This window comes from Oncorhynchus kisutch, linkage group LG23 (genome assembly GCF_002021735.2).
Source record: "Oncorhynchus kisutch isolate 150728-3 linkage group LG23, Okis_V2, whole genome shotgun sequence".
NCBI lineage: Eukaryota > Metazoa > Chordata > Actinopteri > Salmoniformes > Salmonidae > Oncorhynchus > Oncorhynchus kisutch.
The window spans coordinates 5477443-5498632 of NC_034196.2; the positions used below are offsets into that span (position 1 = coordinate 5477443).

Consider the following 21190-nt stretch of genomic DNA (forward strand, 5'->3'; position numbering starts at 1 on the left):
CACCCTCAAACACGTAGAGCCCCTGCACGCAGCTCACTTTCCAACTCACACCCTCAAACACGTAGAGCCCCTGCACGCAGCTCACTTTCCAGCTCACACCCTCAAACACGTAGAGCCCCTGCACGCAGCTCACTTTCCAGCTCACACCCTCAAACACGTAGAGCCCCTGCACGCAGCTCACTTTCCAGCTCACACCCTCAAACACGTAGAGCCCCTGCACGCAGCACGCAGCTCACTTTCCAGCTCACACCCTCAAACACGTAGAGCCCCTGCAGCAGCTCACTTTCCAGCTCACACCTTCAAACACGTAGAGCCCCTGCACGCAGCACGCAGCTCACTTTCCAACTCACACCCTCAAACACGTAGAGCCCCTGCACGCAGCACGCAGCTCACTTTCCAACTCACACCTTCAAACACGTAGAGCCCCTGCACGCAGCACGCAGCTCACTTTCCAACTCACACCTTCAAACACGTAGAGCCCCTGCACGCAGCTCACTTTCCAACTCACACCTTCAAACACGTAGAGCCCCTGCACGCAGCACGCAGCTCACTTTCCAACTCACACCCTCAAACACGTAGAGCCCCTGCACACAGCTCACTTTCCAACTCACACTCTCAAACACGTAGAGCCCCTGCACGCAGCTCACTTTCCAACTCACACCTTCAAACACGTAGAGCCCCTGCACGCAGCTCACTTTCCAACTCACACCTTCAAACACGTAGAGCCCCTGCACGCAGCTCACTTTCCAACTCACACCTTCAAACACGTAGAGCCCCTGCACGCAGCACGCAGCTCACTTTCCAACTCACACCCTCAAACACGTAGAGCCCCTGCACGCAGCTCACTTTCCAGCTCACACTCTCAAACACGTAGAGCCCCTGCACGCAGCTCACTTTCCAACTCACACCTTCAAACACGTAGAGCCCCTGCACGCAGCTCACTTTCCAGCTCACACCTTCAAACACGTAGAGCCCCTGCACGCAGCTCACTTTCCAGCTCACACCCTCAAACACGTAGAGCCCCTGCACGCAGCTCACTTTCCAACTCAAATCCTCAAACACGTAGAGCCCCTGCACGCAGCTCACTTTCCAACTCACACTCTCAAACACCTTGATCCCCTGAACACAGCTCATTCTTCAGATCCCAATCACCTAAATTCTAATCACCTGTTCACACACCTGTATGTCATTATCACACACTATTTAGTTCAGTTCTTTTCACCCCATCACTGTGAGGTGTTGTTTGTTTTGTGACACATGTCTTTCAGAGAGCTGGTTGTGTGTATGATAACAGGACATCCAATAGCCTATCTACATATTGCCTAATCTCCTGCACTACGTTACTAGCCTTTTCACTGCCTGTACTGTTGGCCTTTTGGACCACCTGTGTATGACCTTCTGCCTGCCCCTGGACCCAGCTACCTGCCTCCTCCTGTGGTCCTTTGCAAAAAAACACCTGCTGCACCCTGTGCTTGAAACCAGCTCGCTGTCTCCCCTTGTGTTCATTACATTGGTAGGCCCTGTGGTGTGAACAAGGTACAATTTTCCATAAAGGAATGACAATCAAATGGTACAGTTCAGTGGAATAATTTAAAGGAATATATCATCTGAACATCATCCACACCAATTCAACAGCTTTTAATACTCCAGCATGCATAATAGTTTAACACATTTGGAACTGAACTAGCCCAAGTACTTTTCACAACATGTATGGGTGTTTGCTGGACCAGAAAATGTATTTTTGACTGCAAACACACCATTTCTCTCATCAATGCACTCACATGCCAAAAAGCTTTCCTTGGACACTGTTTCAAAGCAATGTGAATGTGTCTTGAAGTTTCTTATTTAACTGAAAAAGTTACAAGGACTTTTCTTGACTTGCCATGTATGTTGGGGCCAGGTGATTTCATTGTAGATACTATGTGTAGGCTGTGTAGACTCGCTGTGTAACTAAGGGAATTTTTTTTATTTATTTTACCTTTATTTAACTAGGCAAGTCAGTTAAGAACAAATTCTTATTTTCAATGACGGCCTAGGAACAGTGGGTTAACTGCCTGTTCAGGGGCAGAACGACAGAACGTTCTGTAAACCTAGGCTTACAGCAGTAAGCAGTAGGCAAATTTGTCCAAATAAGATTGCCTCGTTGTGACCAATTAGCGAGCTCACATGCAAATGAAGGCTAATTAACGCTATGCTAGCATCGGTGCAGTAGTTGGTCATATAAAAATATACCACTGCACTGGTATAACATGAATATTACAAAGTACATTATGCATAATGACAGTCTCACTTACTGCCACGGTTTATATTTTTGTCCATGTAGGTTAGGTTCGCTTTAAGATTCGATTTCGTTGACGTTGATACCTTCTACGTTTACCTCAACTATACTGATCAAAAAATATAAAAGGCAACATGCAATAATTTCAAAGATTTTACTGAGTTACAGTTCATATAAGGAAATCAGTAAATTGAAAACAATTAACTAGGCCCTAACCTATGGATTTCACATGACTGGGAATACAGATATGCATCTGTTGGTCACAGATACCTTAAAAAAAGGTAGGGGCATGGATCAGAAAACCAGTCAGTATCTGGTGTGACCACCATTTGCCTCATGCAGCTCAACACATACCATTTCCATAGAGTTGATCAGGCTTGGTGATTGTGGCCTGTGGAATTTTGTCCCACTCCTGTCCCACTTCTCTGTGCGAAGTCGCTGTAATATTGGCGTAAACTGGAACACGTTATCTTACACGTCGATCCAGAGCATCTCAAACAGGCTTAATGGGTGAAATGTCTGGTGAGCATGCAGACTATGGAAGATCTGGAAAATGTTCAGCTTCCAGAAATTGTGTAGAGATGGGGTCATTGATTATCATGCTGAAACATGAATGTACTGTATGTCACAATAATGGGCCTCAGGATCTTGTCACTATATCGATAAATTGCATTTGTGTTCGTTGTCCGTAGCTTATGCTTGCCCATACCATAACCACCATGGGGGACCATAGGGGACTCTGTTCCCAACTGCTCTCCAGCACAACGCCATACACGTGGCCTTAGTTTGTGAGGCCGGTTGGACGTACTGCCAAATTCTCTAAAACGATGTTTGAGGCGACTTATGGTAGAGAAATGAATATTAAATGATCTGGCAACAAGAATTCTCAGAGGATTTGTACCAGGCCCGAGATGGGCGTTACATTAGTTTGGTTCAGAAAAATCGTGTAAACAAATAAATCAAATAATCAAATAAACGTGTGAACACTTGAAACGCTTGAACCGTCACATGATTTCAACGCCAATCTCAAGTTTCACTGTATCACAATTCCAGTGGGTCAGAAATGTACATACACTATGTTGACTGTGCCTTTAAACAGCTTGGAAAATTCCAGAAAATGATGTCATGGCTTTAGAAGCTTCTGATAGTCTAATTGACATCATTTGAGTCAATTGGAGGTGTACCTGTAGATGTATTTCAAGGCCTACCTTCAAACTCAGTGCCTGTTTGCTTGACATCATGGGAAAATCAAAAGACATCTGCCAAGACCTCAGAAACAAATTGTAGACCTCCACAAGTCTGGTTCATCCTTGGGAGCAATTTCCAAATGCCTGAAGTTACCACATTCATATGTACAAGCAATAGTACGCAAGTATAAACACCATGGGACCACGCGGCCGTCATACCGCTCAGGAAGGAGACATGTTCTGTTTCCTAGAGATGAACATACTCTGGTGCGAAAAGTGCAAATCAATCCCAGAACAACAGCAAAGGACCTTGTGAAGATGCTGGAGGAAACAGGTACAAAGGTATTTATATCCACAGTAAAACGGGGCCTATATCGACATAACCTGAAAGGCCACTCAGCAAGGAGGAAGTCACTGCTCCAAAACCACAAAAAAAGCCAGACTACGGTTTGCAACTGCACATGGGGACAAAGATCGTACTTTTTGGAGAAATGTCCTCTGGTCTGATGAAACAAAAATAGAACTGTTTGGCCATAATGACCATAATGACCGTTATGTTTGGAGGAAAAAGGGGAAGGCTTGCAAGCCGAAGACCACCATCCCAACCGTGAAGCAAGGGGGTGGCAGCATCATGTTGTGGGGGTGCTTTGCTGCAGGAGGGACTGGTGCACTTCACAAAATAGATGTCATCATGAGGTAGGACAATTATGTGGATATATTGAAGCAACATCTCAAGACATCAGTCAGGAAGTTAAAGCTTGGTCGCAAATGGGTCTTCCAAGCATACTTCCAAAGTTGTGGCAAAATGGCTTAAGGACAACAAAGTCAAGGTATTGGAGTGGCCATCACAAAGCCCTGACCTCAATCCTATAGAACATTTTTGGGCATAACTGAACAAGCGTGTGCAAGCAAGGAGGTCTACAAACCTGACTCAGTTACACCAGCTCTGTCAGGAGGAATGGGCCAAAATTCACCCAACTTATTGTGGAAAGCTTGTGGAATGCTACCCAAAACGTTTGACCCAGGTTAAACCATTTAAAGGCAATGCTATCAAATACTAATTGAGTGTATGTTAACTTCTGACCCACCGGGAATGTGATGAAAGAATTAAAAGCTGAAATTTGTCATTCTCTCTACTATTATTCTGACATTTTTTAACATTCGTCATTGGGAGACAGAGAGGAGGACCAAGGTGCAGCATGGTAAGTGTTCATCTTGTTTTAATAAGAAATACTGAACAAAACAATAAATAACAAACAGTCCCGTAAGGTGAAAGACAAAAAAAACACTAAACCGGAAATAAGCACCCACAACTCCAAAGTGAAACCAGGCTACCTAAGTATGGTTCTCAATCAGGGACAACGATTGACAGCTGCCTCTGATTGAAAACCATACCAGGCCAAACACAGAAATACCAAATCATAGAAAAACTAACATAGACAACCCACCCAACTCACGCCCTGACCATACTAAAACAAAGACATAACAAAATAACAAAGTTCAGAACGTGACACATTTCACATTCCTAAAATAAAGTGGTGATCCTAACTGACCTAAAACAGGGATTTTTTTTACTAGGATTCAATTTCAGGAATTGTGAAAAACCGAGTTTAAATGTATTTGCTTAAGGTGTATGTACACTTCCGACTTCAACTGTATGAAGCAAGCGATGGAACCCTTTTTGGTTCTTTTAGGAACCTTTTTTCCTATCATTGCGGGCTAGTCTCTTGTGGACAGACTACGGATGCGTTCATCTGCCCAGGCGTTGCTGATGCATGCCAAATCTTACAATGCCCGGATAGGTATTTTAAGTATCAGCTAACCACATATGTTATAACAATCTGTCAGTTGATGACACGGTCGATGATGTGGCATGCAACTATTGGTTGATGCATGCGACGTCTGCGCAGGGGAATGCTAATGCCGGATTTCAGTTTGTTCAAGACCACTGTGAATTCTGTGAGCACTGACTGGGAAAAATCGTTCCCAGTTGTCTTGAATGCACCAGAAGTCCTCCTGACTTCAATGAGTCACAGCTCTCCCTGCTCTGTGAATCACGTGGGTCACGTCAGCCAGGCTACTAATTGCATACACTTGATGCCAATGATTGACCCTCCCATAGGAACATCATTCTCTTTGGAGGAGACAGTAAAGCAGCAGGAGAGAGAAGTGCAATGAAGTGAAAGTGAAACCATGTCGCTAAGTACAAACCTTCATACCCTGAATACAAGCCAAGCAAAATGACTTTGAAATCTACTTGATCACTTCAGCATATTGAGAATGTTGGATCCCATTGGTCAGTCGACTTCAATGATTCCTCTGAAATGAAGCCTGACCAGGATGAAGGCCTATCTGAGGTAGAGATTTTCAAGGTTTGCCCTGAGAATCCTACCAGAGATTATTTGGGACCTGTAGGAGTGAGGTTTTTTGAGGAAGGGGATCCATCCTTTTTGGCTGACCCATATGTTGTTTCAAGCTGGGTAAAGGACAAACTGGGAACTGTTACGTCTGTCAAAGTTTCGAGAAGTGGAATTGTTTAGATTTTTTGAGGCAGCGGGCACTCCACTTCACGCGTATCGTGCTTGACCTGTGTCGTGCTTTGCTCTCTGGAGTGATGAACGGATTGGAGTTCAGTGTAGTGGTGGATAAGAAGAGAAAGAATATTCCTGGTGTTTGTGACGCCCGCCGTTTGGTGAGATGCAGACTCTGTAGAAATGGTGAGACGGAGGATACCCTGTCTGGCTTGTTGAGCTTCGATATGGAGTTTCTACCAGATAAGGTCAGGCTAGGATGTATTAGCTATTCGGTGATGGCATTTGTTCCAAACCCACTATGCTGCTTTAGGTGCCAAGGATTCAGACATGTGCCAGCAGAATGTAGAAGGGAGATCCCACGATGTCGAAAATGTGCATGAGGGCATAGTCAGAGGGAGTGTGAAGTTGGGGTTGAGAAAACAGCCTGGGAACTGAAATGCTCTGTACGAGAGAGAGAGAAGTTGAGATTGTTAGAGTGGGGAAGAAAGTTTCATATGCTGAGGCAGCAAGGAGAGTAGATGATAGCCCAAGGATGAGGGATTTGACTGGGACCCTCCCAGTGAGTAGGCCTGAAGAGAGATTCAGAGAGGATGAGTTTTTAGTAAGGTTGGATTTCTTGCGTTTTATAGCTATGGTGATAAACTGTACTGCACTGATGGAGTGGAAATTACAGAAGAGAGGTGTGGTAGTTGCAGCAGCAAAGTATTTTGGTGAGAGATTTCAGTGCAGAAGATCTACAGGGAGTTTTGGGAGATGGGGTTCCAAAGCAGAAGGATTGGGTGATGGGTTTTGTGGATAGTGTCTAGGTAAGTTGCAGGGTTACATGGTGGTGCAATTTAAAACATTTGCCCTTCCCCGTAACTTTTTTTAACCAAAATATGAAATCCGCACACCTACCTGCGGAAGGCAGCAACACACAACACAGCGTCTAGTCTGACAGAAATTCACAAGAAGAAGACCCTCCATAAATACACTGCTCAAAAAAATAAAGGGAACACTTAAACAACACAATGTAACTCCATGTCAATCACACTTCTATGAAATCAAACGGTCCACTTAGGAAGCAACACTGATTGACAATACATTTCACATGCTGTTGTGCAAATGGAATAGACAACAGGTGGAAATTATAGGCAATTAGCAAGACACCCCCAATAAAGGAGTGGTTCTGCAGGTGGTGACCACAGACCACTTCTCAGTTCCTATGCTTCCTGGCTGATGTTTTGGTCATTTTTGAATGCTGGCGGTGCTTTCACTCTAGTGGTAGCATGAAGCAGAGTGTACAACCCACACAAGTGGCTCAGGTAGTGCAGCTCATCCAGGATGGAACATCAATGCGAGCTGTGGCAAGAAGGTTTGCTGTGTCTGTCAGCGTAGTGTCCAGAGCATGGAGGCGCTACCATGAGACAGGCCAGTACATCAGGAGACGTGGAGGAGGCCTTAGGAAGGCAACAACCCAGCAGCAGGACCGCTACCTCCGCCTTTGTGCAAGGAGGAGCAGGAGGAGCACTGCCAGAGCCCTGCAAAATGACCTCCAGCAGGCCACAAATGTGCATGTGTCTGCTCAAACAGTCAGAAACAGACTCCATGAGGGTGGTATGAGGGCCCGACGTCCACAGATGGGGGTTGTGCTTACAGCCCAACACCGTGCAGGACGTTTGGCATTTGCCAGAGAACACCAAGATTAGCAAATTTGCCACTGGCGCCCTGTGCTCTTCACAGATGAAAGCAGGTTCACACTGAGCACGTGACAGACGTGACAGAGTCTGGAGATGCCGTGGAGAACGTTCTGCTGCCTGCAACATTCTCCAGCATGACCGGTTTGGCGGTGGGTCAGTCATGGTGTAGGGTGGCATTTCTTTGGGGGGCCGCACAGTGCTCCATGTGCTCGCCAGAGGTAGCTTAACTGCCATTAGGTACCAAGATGAGATCCTCAGACCCCTTGTGAGACCATATGCTGGTGCGGTTGGCCCTGGGTTCCTCCTAATGCAAGACAATGCTAGACCTCATGTGGCTGGAGTGTGTCAGCAGTTCCTGCAAGAGGAAAGCATTGATGCTATGGACTGGCCCGCCCGTTCCCCAGACCTGTATCCAATTGAGCACATCTGGGACATCATGTCTCGCTCCATCCACCAACGCCACGTTGCACCACAGACTGTCCAGGAGTTGGCGGATGCTTTAGTCCAGGTCTGGGAGGAGATCCCTCAGGAGACCATCCGCCACCTCATCAGGAGCATGCCCAGGCGTTGTAGGGAGGTCATACAGGCACGTGGAGGCCACACACACTACTGAGCCTCATTTTGACTTGTTCAAAGGACATTACATCAAAGTTGGATCAGCCTGTAGTGTGGTTTTCCACTTTAATTTTGAGTGTGACTCCAAATCTAGACCTCCATGGGTTGATAAATTTGATTTCCATTGATCATTTTTTGTGTGATTTTGACATTCAACTATGTAAAGAAAAAAGTATTTAATAAGAATATTTCATTCATTCAGATCTAGGATGTGTTATTTTAGTGTTCCCTTTATTTTTTTGAGCAGTGTATATATACACTGTTCATAGAAGTTTTGAACAGTTTTGGGAGAGCAAGTGGTATAAAGAAGCTATACATGCCATCAATGCTTGTCCATGTTCAGTATGGCCTGCACTTTGTGGTATAAAGAAGCTATACATGCCATCAATGCTTGTCCATGTTCAGTATGGCCTGCACTTTGTGGTATAAAGAAGCTATACATGCCATCAATGCTTGTCCATGTTCAGTATGGCCTGCACTTTGTGGTATAAAGAAGCTATACATGCCATCAATGCTTGTCCATGTTCAGTATGGCCTGCACTTTGTGGTATAAAGAAGCTATACATGCCATCAATGCTTGTCCATGTTCAGTATGGCCTGCACTTTGTGGTATAAAGAAGCTATACATGCCATCAATGCTTGTCCATGTTCAGTATGGCCTGCACTTTGTGGTATAAAGAAGCTATACATGCCATCAATGCTTGTCCATGTTCAGTATGGCCTGCACTTTTTTCCTTTTTTAATCCCATCTGTTTTGAAAGAAATATTCTTAGATAAAAAAACAACTTTTGTTTAACCATTAGAGCAATGGCTAGCTCTTTACAATGCAAGTCAGTAAAGGCTTTAATTTGACATTGAATTTCTACATTTTAAATAGATTTGTAGAATGTCCACTGCTTACATTGCACATTCTGGAAACGGTGAGATACTTTCTTTCATCCCTTGTATTCGTTTATTCATTGTACTGCCCACAAAAAAAGGGTCCTGCGCCTTTAACTGCAAATTGTACATAATTTTATTTCGCGAGATTTGCTTGGCGCGGTGACCCATGTGAGAGACACATCCTGCAAAAATCATTCTCCCCTGCAGAGAAAAAGGCAATGGAGCGCTGAACATTTTCACTTGTATCCCCCTTCCCCCAAAGGCCCCGTATTTGTTGTGATCAGATTTCTGTAACATTTCTTGGTTGGCTATCGGGCGGTGGAACGATGTGGATTCAGATTCGGACCATAGACGGAAAGGAGACACGAACCATTGAGGATCTTTCCAGGCTGACCAAAATTGAGTATCTGAGGCTGAAAATCAAGGATATCTTCAATGTAAACCCCCAACAACAACGGTTATTCTATCGGGGCAAACAGGTAGATGCTATCTGTCACATATGGTCATCCTAACAGTCGTTTGTTGTGTGTTTACGGTGCAGGATTAGGTGCTAGGCTGTTAACGTTGTACATCGCACCGGAGCTTCCTGTTTTGAAGGGAATTCGCCAACAGTTCTTGCGCAAGAGCTGAGAGGACGGACTGTGGTGCCATATTCATATGCTGTCATTGTCCCCGTGCATTCTGTGTCTACAATGTTGCAGTTTTCAGTAGGCCTGTTTTCCAAGATGCATACAACAATGTATCAATGTAGTAGCCAACACTTGAGCTAGACAGCTGAGAAAAGGCATATTCTTCGTGATCTTTTTTCAGATTTTCCAGTGTTCTCCACATGTCAGGAAGGCATCCCGTTATTACAACCTTATTCAGACCCCCATGACCAGTTCGAGATCATCTAGATGCATTGCGAACAGGATTCTACCACGTTTTCCAAAATATGTGGTCTCTTGACTGTCGTCATGGCCTTTTGATGTTCATGTGATTTGTATTATTAATTTGTTTAGTTCAGGATGCGTTGCTCCACGTGCCTTGACGTGAAGTGCAGTGTTTACACCCGCGCCCTGGTGGTTTGACACAAACTCAACGTCACTACATCGTGAATAGTGGTTAGGTAGGCGCTACTGTGGAAGTGCTCTTTGCACGGTGACTTTGTTTCCCCATATTCTGCATGTAGGTTACATGCAAAACATGGTTGATAGATACGACTTCTGCTGGACCGTGTTGAACAGCACTGACACTCCTGGGGATTCTAGAAGCTGAACTAGTAGATTCAGAGACAATTGTCATTGAATGTGAGATTTAAATGTTATATTTTTTAAATCTCTCCAAGTGAGATTTGACATTGATCAGCAACATTACATCTTTTACAATATGACATTGATCAGTCATTACAACATTGTCTTTTCTGCGACTTCGTATAATGCCTTGTCATCATTTCGGTGTTTGTGAAGGTAATATGCTAGAATGCTCTGTACCTTTTATTTTTTTAGGGCCCTGTTTCCAGTCTAGTAGTAAGGACTGGCGACCAGACGACTGGCGACCAGAGTGTTATCAGAATACGCATACACCCACCTTGTATCCTTTCTATCCAGGGTTTGAGCCAAGTATAATGACTCAAAATGCCATCCGTTAAGACAATGGTGATTGGGTTGGAGATGGAAATGCTGCCGTGCCCCTGTGACGGTCATTCAAGCCTTTGTGGGTGTGTGTGGGGGTTAATTGTCTGACCACTGTGCCCCTGTGTATGTCCCAAATAGCAACCTTTTCCAAAAAGCACTACTTTTGACCAGGGCCCATAGGCAATATGTAGGGAATAGGGTGCCATTTGGGACAGACCGCGTGTGGGGAATATTACATCTGGAATAATGACTCAACATGCACCTCATAAAGAAAATACTGCATTTTCTATTATCATAATTTAATATGCTTCACACCATCCTTTTTTTAATCCAGTTATATAACTTACCATATAAATGGATTCCTCTGAAGGCACTTTAGCCATTCTTAAATCCTAGGCCCTGTAAATAAAATAAAAAACTAAAGGAGAATCATGGCTGCTATTGAAAATAAATGGCTTGCTCTTGTTTTGCTGGATATCTGACACTACATTAAGGATTTAAGTGGTTTTGTGTTTACACATCCATGCTTTGGGAGGGATTCCAATTTCGGGGATGTTGTTCATTGCTGTATAATGTGCAGTACAGCATGATGTGTCAGCCATTTTGAATTTTTGAATGAGGAATTCCCATGTGCTCTCTTTTGAGAGGAAACATGGGACGGAGCCACGGCAAGCTTTTTTTCATTTTTTGTTGTTGTTGTGGGGATCAAGCAACTAAGCGTATTCCATTTGAATGTGAATTTAAACAAAAGACCTGCGTTCGATTTGCTTCAGTTGGCAGCCTACCTACGTTTTCATCACCTTATGATGTATGGTATGCATGGCTGGCTGTTTCTAAGGAAACAATATGCTTTTCTCTTCTCTCTTTTCCATACTGAGTGTTGTTTTCCGACTATCGTTTGATTTTAGGCCTTGTTTATGAGATACACACTGGATTCTGTTTTTAAGGTTTGTTATACAAGAAGACCTTCGGTTTTCAGTGTTGATATTGTGTAGTATTGTAGTGAAGTAGTAGTGTAGACCTAGTAGTAGAGTAATGTACTGTTGTGAGTATGTACTGTAGTAATCTTTGTATCTCCTCTGCCTCTGGGTAGCAGGCAGGGTGGGTGGGGGGTTTACACATGTGAAGTAATGTGAAGAATGAACCACGCGCAGTACCGTCTACCGTCACACTATTAAGACTGTTGCCAGGAGCCAGAGGAGACTCATTCAATTTCAAAATGGCGTCGTCCTAGCCCTAGTTCAAAGCACGTGTACTATGCCCTTGCGTTTGAATGACTGTCAATGTTAGAGAGCCACAGAGGTCTTGTAACAGTCTCTTAATTAAGTCTGTGAACGAATCTCTACCTGCCTATAGTCGGTCACAGATTCTCCCTTTCCGAGAGCGCAGTCCCTGCCTTTCTCTTTTAGATCCTGGGCATACCGTCTTGTCACACGCAAAAACAGAACACTCTACTAAGCAGACCCTCGTCCGCTAAACATCTACTCTGAGACTTGTGATTGGCTGGTTTTCGAATTGTGCTCCCTCTCTATTGGCGAGTGAGCGTCTCTCAGGGTTAATATTTCACAGAAAATGTGTTTCAAAGAAAGCCACTTGCACTGATGGCATGTTTAGAAATGCTCCTAAATGTGGAGAAAAAAAAAGACAGATTAAGAACTGTTTTTAATACACACACATTTTCAACATTACACTACGGGCTGATAAGCATTGACACTTTTTTTCTTAGTTGGGGAACACCAGGGCATTCGTTCAATCGTCTTGTCATTGCAATATGGCTCTGTGTAAGAGAGGCAATATGGCTCTGTGTAAGAGAGGCAATATGGCTCTGTGTAAGAGAGGCAATATGGCTCTGTGTAAGAGAGGCAATATGGCTCTGTGTAAGAGAGGCAATATGGCTCTGTGTAAGAGAGGCAATATGGCTCTGTGTAAGAGAGGCAATATGGCTCTGTGTAAGAGAGGCAATATGGCTCTGTGTACGAGAGGCAATATGGCTCTGTGTACGAGAGGCAATATGGCTCTGTGTACGAGAGGCAATATGGCTCTGTGTACGAGAGGCAATATGGCTCTGTGTACGAGAGGCAATATGGCTCTGTGTACGAGAGGCAATATGGCTCTGTGTACGAGAGGCAATATGGCTCTGTGTACGAGAGGCAATATGGCTCTGTGTACGAGAGGCAATATGGCTCTGTGTACGAGAGGCAATATGGCTCTGTGTACGAGAGCTGGTTGGTTGCGTTCCTGGGTCTTTGCTTATGTGGGACTAAGATAGTGTGTGTGCTGCAGTCAGCCGTAAGTAGAGATGCCCCACTCTCCAGTTTAGGGTTGGGCTGAAGGTTTGGAGCCTGTTGTCTGACACGGCTGAGGGCACTTGAATTCAGTTACGCTAATGGAAGTTGGTGTCCTTTCTGAGTTAAGAAAGGGACTGTGTGTTTTACGCGGTGGAAAAGTGACTGATTTTTATTTTGGATCCTTGCTGCGCAGGCAGCGTGAAGTAGAGGCAGACAACAAAGGACCAGTTTTCAAACGTTTTTATTTAAGGCATGGTTTTTTTCTATAACTGAACTCAAGACTCAACCCATTCTCCATTCACATATTGTTGATTTAGTTATTTTCAGTTGTATCAAAGAAGTTACTTTTAAAAAACCATGCAAGATTAAAACGTAAGGAATTAAATAAACAGAAAAGGGCCCAGGAAGCAGGGCGTCCCATTTTTCTTCAACCGTTCATCTTACAACCTTTTAGTAGCTATTTGCTCTCACCAAACGCTTGCCACATGCACTCTGCAACAGGGATCCACCATGCTTCTGGGCTGCATTCCATCCGGTGGGATGTCCGCACCTCAATTGGAAAGAAACAGGGATTTTCTAGAAGTCAGGTGAACATGCGTTACTCAATGAACCAGAGTCTGCAGAGTTAACAGTACATGACTGATTGCCAAGTTAAGCAGTGGTACTTGAGGTAGATCAATGCCACAAAGGCTACATTTACAGAGAGCCCAATTCTGATATTTTTCCCCCCACTAATTGGTCTTTTGACCAAATACATCAGAACTTTTCATATCAGATCTTTTTCAGAGTTGATATGATGGGAAAAATGTCTAGTCCCAGTTTAGCCATTTTATGTTCGTATCCCTGCATGTGGATTTGGATTTAGGCTAGTTATCACCGTGTCAGCTCAGTCTAGTTATTTTGTTTACGGTTCCTTCAGTGGTGACGTGTTTCACTTCATTTGAATATCAGCTAGCTACAGGAACTGAGTGTCAGTTGTTCTTGGTAATGCGAGGAAAATGGAAGTGCTTTCTTTTTCACTCTACCAGACCGGCTTGTCAAAAAACGCAGGGTCCTGCTTTACGAACACGACGGCTAGAAAGAAATAAGGTTTGGGGGAAGAGGAGAGCAAGCCGAGTCTATTTCAGCCAACTTCTTTCTATCCATATAATTACTAGAGATGAAGAATGGAATCTGTTTTAAGGTATAAAAAAAATGTGTGTTCTGTATCGATGAATAAATAAAGCAATCGAGTTTGGTATAGGCTAGACAGCGAGTTCCATGTCAGTGTTTTGGGCTGCTTGGGGGGTGTTCGCTCTTGATTAGAAACGTGACCTATTTTTTTCCTATTGGCGGTCTAGCGGGCGGGAGGCGAGGGGTGGTTTGGGTGGTGGGGGGAGGGGTAGGGAGTAGAGCTCACTGTCTGGTTGAGCAGTGTGTGTGTTGGGCGTTTCCTGCCCTATCCCAGAGTTCCCTGCTCCCTGCCAGGCTCTGACTGCAGACTAGTATCTGACCACCAGCCCCACTGACTGATTTGGTTTTGCACCTTTGTTGTGTTAGTGAAATGAATAGTCAGACATACACCAGCCCTGACTCGCTTACAAAAATACACATGAACGCCACACGTACGTACACACGACTGCACCAAGTGCATTTCGGAAGCACAGGTCGCGTACCGATTCTTTTTGAAAGGCTTGGCACTTATTCAGAAACACCTTCACAAATTCTGATAGAAATCTCAGGTGGTCCAATTCACTTAATTGGCAGGCAGAGATAACTACCACAAAAGTTCAATGGTTTTAATAGAAATGTTCTGTCATTTTAATTGCGTATACAGAGTACTTTTCTCTGTTGCGTTAAATCATTGATAGGTTAGATGCCAAAGCATACCTGTCAGCCAGGATGGTATCGAATAGACTTTTCCAGGTGATGTGGTGTTGCCCTCCCCTCCACCTGGAGTAGATTAGGTTTCTATTCTGTATCGTAATGAACAGGATCTGTCCAGCAATTACCTAATTCAAATAGATAAGTAGCTGTTTTAATTATTACGTATTCAGAATATGTTGTGACCTTGCCAGTGCGTAAGCAAAGCACATCTCCTGCTGTTTTAATTTTTTAGTTTGTGTGTGTCAATATCTGAGTGACGTGCTTGTAATGATTTTAGCAATGAGCTTTTTAAAGACAGTCGGGCTGACTTGTCGGTCGTCACCTCGGATAGACAAAGAAATGAGTTTGACTGAGGAGAGGTGGTACTGGTGATCTAACAACCAAATAACAACACGCGCCCAAATGCACATGCGTGCACGAACGCAGACAAACACACACACACACACACACACACACACACACACACACACACACACACACACACACACACACACACACAGTGGTTGTGCCACTGCCACCACGTGGTCGATCTTTTGACCATGCTTTCAAAATATTTTCCATTAGTGTTTCTTTTCCTCCTTAGTCTTGCAGATGACTGAGGTTTCATTGCACATTCCTAATGTTGTTATTGACGATGACATTTCCATCCCACTCTGGAACTTTGATATGCCTGTAGAGTATATTATGTTCAACAAATTATTTAAAAATGTGCCAAAATGTAATACATATGCCAACTTTGATGAATTGTTTCTCAATTATGCTTTTTGATATATATATATATATATATATGTCAACAATCCTTCCAAAGGACCATGCTATGGATTACATTTTGTGAAAATCTCCAAAATCAGTCTTTTTTTGGGTCCGGATTTGTGAGAGGAATCGCTTGTATGAGATGCATTTCGGTATATATTTTCCAAGAGAATCTGAGCTAGAATCTGTTTTCTAGATGTCAACAATTGATTCAGTGAAAGTCTGAAGAATACGTACGTCCCAGAGCTATCACACACGTGGTGAATGAACAAGCTTCTGAAGACGAGATATGATACATCAAAATCCATCACATCCACAACTGTTATGGATGTTATGGATATCAGAAACGCTGAAAGAGGATACTGACAATGAAAAGAGTGGAACCAACCCCCCCCCCCAAAAAAAATGTTATGGATGTAACATTTACTGTCCCAGTCAACCTCCTACATTTTACAGGACCGTAGAATATGCAAACAAAACGTAGTATTGCTTCATTAACATATCATCTTCGTAACTAATACTGACTAATACTGGGAACAGCTGTGAGTGGAAAAACAAGCTTTGTGAGCCCTTTCTAAAAGCCATGAAATATGATTGACTGGAAAGCCTTGGCCACCTACTCTGTAAATGGTCAAAATTCATGAAATTAAACTTTTCACATAAAGCTTGAACTCCAACACATAGACCTTAAGGATAACGGTTTCATTTGGAAATGAACGCTCAGGTCGACTTTTACACAGAATCGCCCAACCATAACTTGTCAAATGGACTGGATGGAAGACATCCAATCGCCCCCAATGTTTTACCATCTCTTGACCATAGCTAAACCCCAAATTTGTAGAAGCGTTATAACATCGGATATCATGGGTACTAACTGGACCTGGGTTTTGAGTGTAATTATTGTTATTGCCTAAGCCCTAAGGAGCCTATAAAATGTCTTGTTGAAGATGGAGATTATGCAAATCGTAATTGACTCTCCAGTTAAAGGCCAAACCTGGCTAATGTATGCTGTGTTATGGGATACCATGCATGAAATAAAATAGGCTTTCCCCGACACAATAGATTAATTCTAGTCGGTGTGCCGCAGCTTGCCTGGTGTCCCTTCTCTCCATGATGGTGTCTAGTCTACCATAGAAATAGAATTACTAGAACGACATTCCCATTTGAAGTCAATGTTCTGTGATGGTAGTAATTATATTTCTGTGCTATGCAGTTTACTCCACATGGGAGGCAGACAGACATGGACACAGACAAACGCACACAGACAGGTGACCATAGTGTTTGTGGCGATCACGGGCGGCCTGCTCTGTTCTAAATTTCATGAGATTATTAAATAAGGGAGGTAAGAGGACTGGAGATTGCGCTCTGTCACAAGCCAGTCTGGAGCACCTCCACTCTCCTTTTCTGCCTCAATAAGTAACCAAGGAGAGGAGCGAGTGGCCATGCTTATTTCTCCAACACAATGGAGGATGGGAAATGGTCTGGTCACTGGCTACCTCGCTCGCTTCTGCTCTGATGAGACAAAGCTACATAGATCCATTGGGACACAACTAGCTGTTTGCTCACCATTATACCATAACATTTTCATGGAAGTAGGCTTTAACAAGAGATACAGTAACTTAAACACAAGTAATGAGGCAGCCAGAGATGTTTCTTAACGTGAGGAGTCTCTCACTCTCAGAAGTGGAGCCATTTTCTGACACAAACTCATGACTGCGGAAATGCGCCACACCACCATCTGAAAGACAGACCAAGATTGTGGGGAGGGAGTTTGTCGATATGGAGGGGAGGGGGGGCTTCTTTATTGGTTGCCATAGCAACTTAGGTAGTGTGTCCCCCCCCCCCTCCAGATTTAATATTTTATTTATTTATTTATTTATTTATTTGAGGGGGGAAAAAACGCAGTGGAAGGCAGAGATTTGTGTCGTTTTGTTCAGGAATGGATGTTTGTTTATTTCCCCGTAGCTTTTAGCTTTTATTCCGAATGGTGTTGAGCATCAACTAATTGTCCCTCCTCACCCTTCTGAAGAACTGCGGAATTCTGTCTTTTTGCCGAGCTCTTTGTTTGCTCATGACAACCAGCTCCGGCTCGATATATGCTTCTGACGGCGATGCTATGCTGTTCATTTTAATATTGAGCAGATGTCTGCCAGTGCCTGAGAAGAGAACCCCCCCCCCCTCCCCAAAAAGAAAAAACTAACACCAAAATGGCTGCCGAACAGATCCGTGTGTGTGATTTTTCAGATGCAAGATGGCCATACGCTGTTTGACTGTCACACAGCTGTTTTACCCACCTCAAGCAAGACACAGACAAAATGTCTGCCTTACTAACAGATCCATTTGTGTGTCAATATTTTTCAGATGGAAGATGGCCACACGCTGTATGACTACAACGTGGGACTGAACGACATCGTCCAGCTGCTAATCCGTTCTCAGGCAGGGGACGCTCCCGACAGCCCCCTCGTCCCGCCCATTGCACCCCCTGTCACCCCGAAGGACTGTGACACCATGCCCATGTCCAGTAGTACAGCTCTGCCTCCCACCTCCTCCAACACCACGGCTGGTGCAGCTACCACACCCTTCCCATCCAAGCCTACCATAGTGGCCCCCAAACCCATCCCTACCCTCACCACAGTCAACAACAACACAACCACCAGTAACAGCAGTACCAGTAACACCAGTGATCCCAATAACAACAGGGCCAAGTCTTCTACTCCACCAGCACTGCTGGAGAAGCTCGAAAACCAGCCATCAACCTCTACACGTCCCTTCCTCATAGACGCCGGTATTGGGGTGTTCAAGGTGAGAGAAAGAACTTGCTGGTCTGTGGTACCATTTTCTCGCAGGTTGTGGTTTATGTATGAGATTATATAATATTATGTTCATTCAATAATGGTCCTTTTGAGCCGGATATGAACCAGAGGATACGAACCCTAAGGATACAACTCTCCCCAACAGTATACTTGTGTCTTGAAAGGTTTCAAACCCCTACTTTCTGTCCTCTAGTCCAGCTTGGTTAGTTTCACAATTTAGGAGATACTGACGTTTGTTTCGTCGTTCGTTTCCTTGATGGCACTGGCACACTACCTCTTATTTGCATTGTGGGTTTTGGGCCCACATGCCTGTGGTAGTTTGAATTGGCATCTGCCTCTCACTCCCTCAGCATTCTGTGTTTGATTGCCATAGTGACCAGTGGATACAGACAACAGGCTCTGGAGTGTTTTGCTACTGTAGCAGGTCCAGTGGTGTGGGTGCCATTCTGGCCTTCTCTAGCTAGCTGGCTGGCTGGCTGGCTGGCTGGCTGGCTGGCTATCTTGTTTTGTGCGTGTGTGTCTGGCACGGTCATGTTGCCCTTCACCTCTTCCCTCCCTGTCACCCTGGTTAGATCCCTCGCTGGAGGTGACCTCTCCTTTTAGTGCCAGTCGTCAGCGAAACGGTCTGTGAACATGCATGACAGACCTGATCCTGTGTCTCTACTCTAGGGTGACGCTAACAAACATTAAGTGGAGGTTGTTCTTCTGGGCCCGTATTCACAAAGCCTCTCAGAGTAAGAGTGCTGATAACTAGGATCAGTTTAGCCTTTTAGATCATAATGAATACGATATGGGCAGGGGGGGACTCGTTCCTACGTCAGCACTCCTACTCTGAGAAGAGTTTTGAATTTGGGCCATTTACTTAAATTTCCCTGTTGAATTATGTCTGTACTGGAGCTCTGAACGTTCGCCTCATGGTAACCATGTTGTGACACGTTTAATCTCCCCAATGAATCAGACATTTGAATTGGGGAAACTTTCTATTGCCACGAAACAAACGGTTGCTAAGATTTTTCTTGGTAATTTCTTTTTTTATACTCCGTTGCAGTAAGTGGCAAGGCTGACACGTTTTGATAGACGTCCTCTTAACAGTTAACACCGTAGCCAAGCTGCAGGGGAGCTGGGGCTAAGGATGCCAAGCAGACCCAAGCCAAGAGACACATGCGCAGAACTTAACCCTGAGAAAAGGCATGCTGGCCTGTGGCTGGAAATGATATTGGCTGGAACATGGACAGTAACAGTTTCTTGGCTCAATGAAAAGCCTGTGCTAGCCATCTACCATCAAGTTGATGACTGGCCCTGTGTGACTCAGTTGTGGGTTAAATTCATGCAAGGATCACACATACACATACCAAAAATGTATGCACTCTGATATATTCTTAGCTTTGGGACACATCATTGGGAGAATGTGTATTGGTTCTCCATCGTTCTGGTGGGTGGCAACAGAAAATAACAATACCACAATATAGCTGGCTTCACCCCCAAAAAATGTTTCCTGTCAACAAAAGCACATGTATAGTCTCTAGGAACTCTACTTACCAGACATAAAGTGAAATGTGTCCCTCATTATCAAATAAACGTCCGAATCCAACATTTGTCCAAAGCGCACCATTCCTGCCAGTAGACAACGCACTTCACGCTAGATTTCCTACCACGAAGTCTACCACTGTTTACACTGCAGGAATATGGTGCGGTTCGGACAAAAGTTGGATTCAGATGTGTATTTGATAGCGAGGGACACATTTCACTTCACGTCTTGTTAGTAGAGTTCCTAGAGATTATACATATGCTTTTGTTGATTGAGCTAATCATGTAAATGTAATTAACTAGAGAGTCGGGGCACCACAAAATAATATTTATAGAGCTGTTATCTTCCGAATAAACTCTTAAAGACCTAGTAATATTTTACATCAATAGCAGTCAATATTAATCGTCACCTTAATTCAGTCTCATCTGAAAGTTGTAAATTCTTGGTTATCTTCACGAACCCTGGCTAACAATTTGAATCAGCAATACAAAATTGGGTTGAATTATTTATTTACTAAATACCTAACTAATCACACAGAATTACACAAACACATAATTAATCATAAATTGATTACAAATTACGTCACAAAGGAAAACGTCCCTAGCGGGCGGAACAGATATGACCGCTTTTTACACAAAAGAGAAGGGCTGGGTTTGAGTGAAAGAGCGGGAAGACTGAGTAACAAAGGAAGAAGCTGTGCTATCGTAAATACAGTATCTTATGCATTCTAAATTACCGCCCATTTAGAAATATTTACTGAGCAGTAGGTTGGTGGTAGATGGAAGGCCGTGTTGCCAAACCGAGTCCTTTGTCCTTTGAAGAATGTCTCTGGTGGTCAATTGGATACGTTGTAGTAACGTTGTTGTCTGTTCCTTCCTAACCCTCGTTTGCAGCTGCTGTTGCTAACTCAATGGCTAGGAGGTATCACTTCTGTAGTGAATAAGAGTTCAAAGTTCATACCATTCGCAACCAAAGCTCACGCTGATGTTGGCTTCGTTCTGTAGTTATTATCTGAACCATTCTGATATCGGACCGTCGTCCTCACATCCTCGGAACAGAAGGTTATATTGTCGTCAAGGCTTTATATAGGAAGGGAGAGGAGGGCGTGTTTGAAAAGTTTTATAACCCATGTCCCTTCACAGGGGCAGGCC

At 44.0% G+C, this 21190-nt stretch overlaps 1 protein-coding gene across 3 annotated transcripts in view; it reads left to right on the forward strand.

The window, feature by feature from the left end:
* Positions 1-9318: 9318 nt before the first annotated feature.
* LOC109877838 (E3 ubiquitin-protein ligase UHRF2-like) overlaps positions 9319-21190 on the forward strand; it is a 46461-nt gene continuing 34589 nt past the window's right edge. Inside the window, exons 1-2 of one of the 3 annotated variants that reach the window (XM_020470062.2) lie at positions 9319-9654; positions 18060-18500. In XM_020470062.2, coding sequence (XP_020325651.1) covers positions 9502-9654; positions 18060-18500 — 594 coding nt within the window. In that variant the 5' untranslated portion in view covers positions 9319-9501. Of the gene's footprint in view, positions 9655-14064; positions 14263-18059; positions 18501-21190 lie in introns of those variants that run through there. The other 2 variants (XM_020470063.2, XM_020470064.2) reach the window with 2 other exon arrangements.